General features: G+C 36.7%; 1 protein-coding gene across 1 annotated transcript; it reads left to right on the top strand.

Moving 5' to 3' along the window:
* Positions 1 to 78: 78 nt before the first annotated feature.
* On the top strand, positions 79 to 1,856 carry LOC109592058 (uncharacterized). Its single transcript, XM_020007629.1, has 3 exons — positions 79 to 817; positions 1,328 to 1,560; positions 1,798 to 1,856. The coding sequence occupies exons 1-3, from the start codon at positions 706 to 708 to the stop codon at positions 1,831 to 1,833; spliced, it is 381 nt and encodes a 126-aa protein (XP_019863188.1). The 5' UTR covers positions 79 to 705; the 3' UTR covers positions 1,834 to 1,856.
* The last annotated feature ends 15 nt before the right edge of the window (positions 1,857 to 1,871 follow it).

Raw genomic sequence — 1,871 nt, 5'->3', positions numbered from 1 at the left:
GGAATAATTTTTAAGCTTTACTAATCGCAATAATTAACTATAAACTATAATGCGCTTTAGTCTCGCCCCACCCCTTTGCTACCTGCGGAGGAAGGGTCTGGAGACACTCAAGGTAAAAGTGTGTGGAAAGAAGAACATGTGGTTGGCTCTACGTCATGTGACAGAGGAGACCAGATCCGTCAAAACAGCTTAAAAGATACTTTGCAGCTAAGAAAAGATGAGGATACAGTCTCTTGGAATCTCTTGCAGATTTGAGAGCAGCAACTCTTCACAGAGCGCCATAATATTTACTTTTTATTGATGACGTTTTATTGTAAACACGTGACAGTATTATTACGTCATAAATGCGATGGCGTCGTTGTAGTAAGCAGCACAGTAATGCTGCTCTTAAACTTTGAGAAAGAAGTCCAGGGAGCGTTACAGGCTCCTTCCTTCCTTTATTTGGTCCTCATTCTTCCTCTTTTGTCTTAAACAGAGCTCTTCGGTCACATGACTACTTGTCCTACATGTGGTTTGAGCAATCTGATTGGGACGTGGATTTCTCTGCATGAGCACACATTTTTACCTTGAGTGTCTCCAGACCCTTCCTCCGCAGGTAGCGAAGGGGCGTGGCGAGACTAAATGCGCTTATGTTGTCTGCCAATTTTTGTGTTAGCCAATTTTTAAAACGAGTATATATTGACTTTTGGGCTACAAGACATTTCCATGTGTATATTCTTTCATTCTGTACAGATAATAGCTTTATTGGCTTTATCATTGGTGGCTGGTTTTACTGCAACTAATAGGGCTGAGTGCAATCAGTGGAATGGAAACAAAGGTAAATTCTCATACAAAGTATGTGAAGTGAAGTAAAAAGCACGAGCTTCATATGAGCTGACAAGCTTTATGGCATATGGAGCAACTTTAAAAATTTATAAAAAATCCATTCTTGATCCGAATCAGCTCAAACTCTCTACACAACATAAGTACATGTATATGCATCAGAAAATGTCAAAAATGGAGAATTCTCTCCTTGTCAATTTTGGCGAAATTTGGCCCGAGACCATGATAGTACAGGGATTTATACCCAATTTTGGAGTAACTTTAAAAATTCGTAAAAAATCCAATCTTGATTGGAATCAGCTCAAACTTTGTACAAAACATAAGAACATGTATATGTATCAATAATACTATAAAAATGGAGAATTCTCAACTTTTTATTTTTTGTGAATTTGGCCCAAGACCATGTACAGGGACTTTAACTAGATTTTTGGACAGCTTTAAAAATTCATAAAAAATTCACATTATACTGTATGATAGTCTATTTTTCTTTCTGATCATTGCACAGTTTGCCAGATAACTGCCAAGGCCAGTTATCCCTATACAATAGTCGATGTTACTACACCTTGTGAGGCTAATGCAACATCTGAAGCTCTTAGTGGCGACTATAAGCAAGCAGCTGAGTTCTTTGTGGCCTGGGGCTCCCTGACTCTATTCTATGGGATCATTGCTATACTAGTATACATGTTTGCTACTGCTAACAGCAAGTGGGAGTGGGTTATCAACTACCTCATTTTGGTGGTGAGTTATCAACCATTTCTAACACACTGAGTGATTGTTTTTCAAAAATATAACTTTGGTTCTCAATTATTATTCCATGCTCTAGTACATGTACATATTGATCTCCTTATGCTACATTATCTGTGTAAATTAAAATTTAATCATTTACCATTACTTTCAAAATTTTATGTCTATGTGTTGTTATTGTTATTATTATTATTATTATTATTATTATTATTATTATTATTATCATCCTAGGATCTGGTATTTCATGTTGTTTGGGTTCTCTGTTAGTTTATCGCATCAGTCGAATGGGCTGTTGTTCAAAACGA

This window comes from Amphimedon queenslandica, unplaced genomic scaffold (genome assembly GCF_000090795.2).
Source record: "Amphimedon queenslandica unplaced genomic scaffold, v1.1 AMPQUscaffold_6425_Cont21616, whole genome shotgun sequence".
NCBI lineage: Eukaryota > Metazoa > Porifera > Demospongiae > Haplosclerida > Niphatidae > Amphimedon > Amphimedon queenslandica.
Note: the sequence above shows the minus strand (reverse complement) of the source record. Positions and strands in the feature narration are given on the sequence as shown.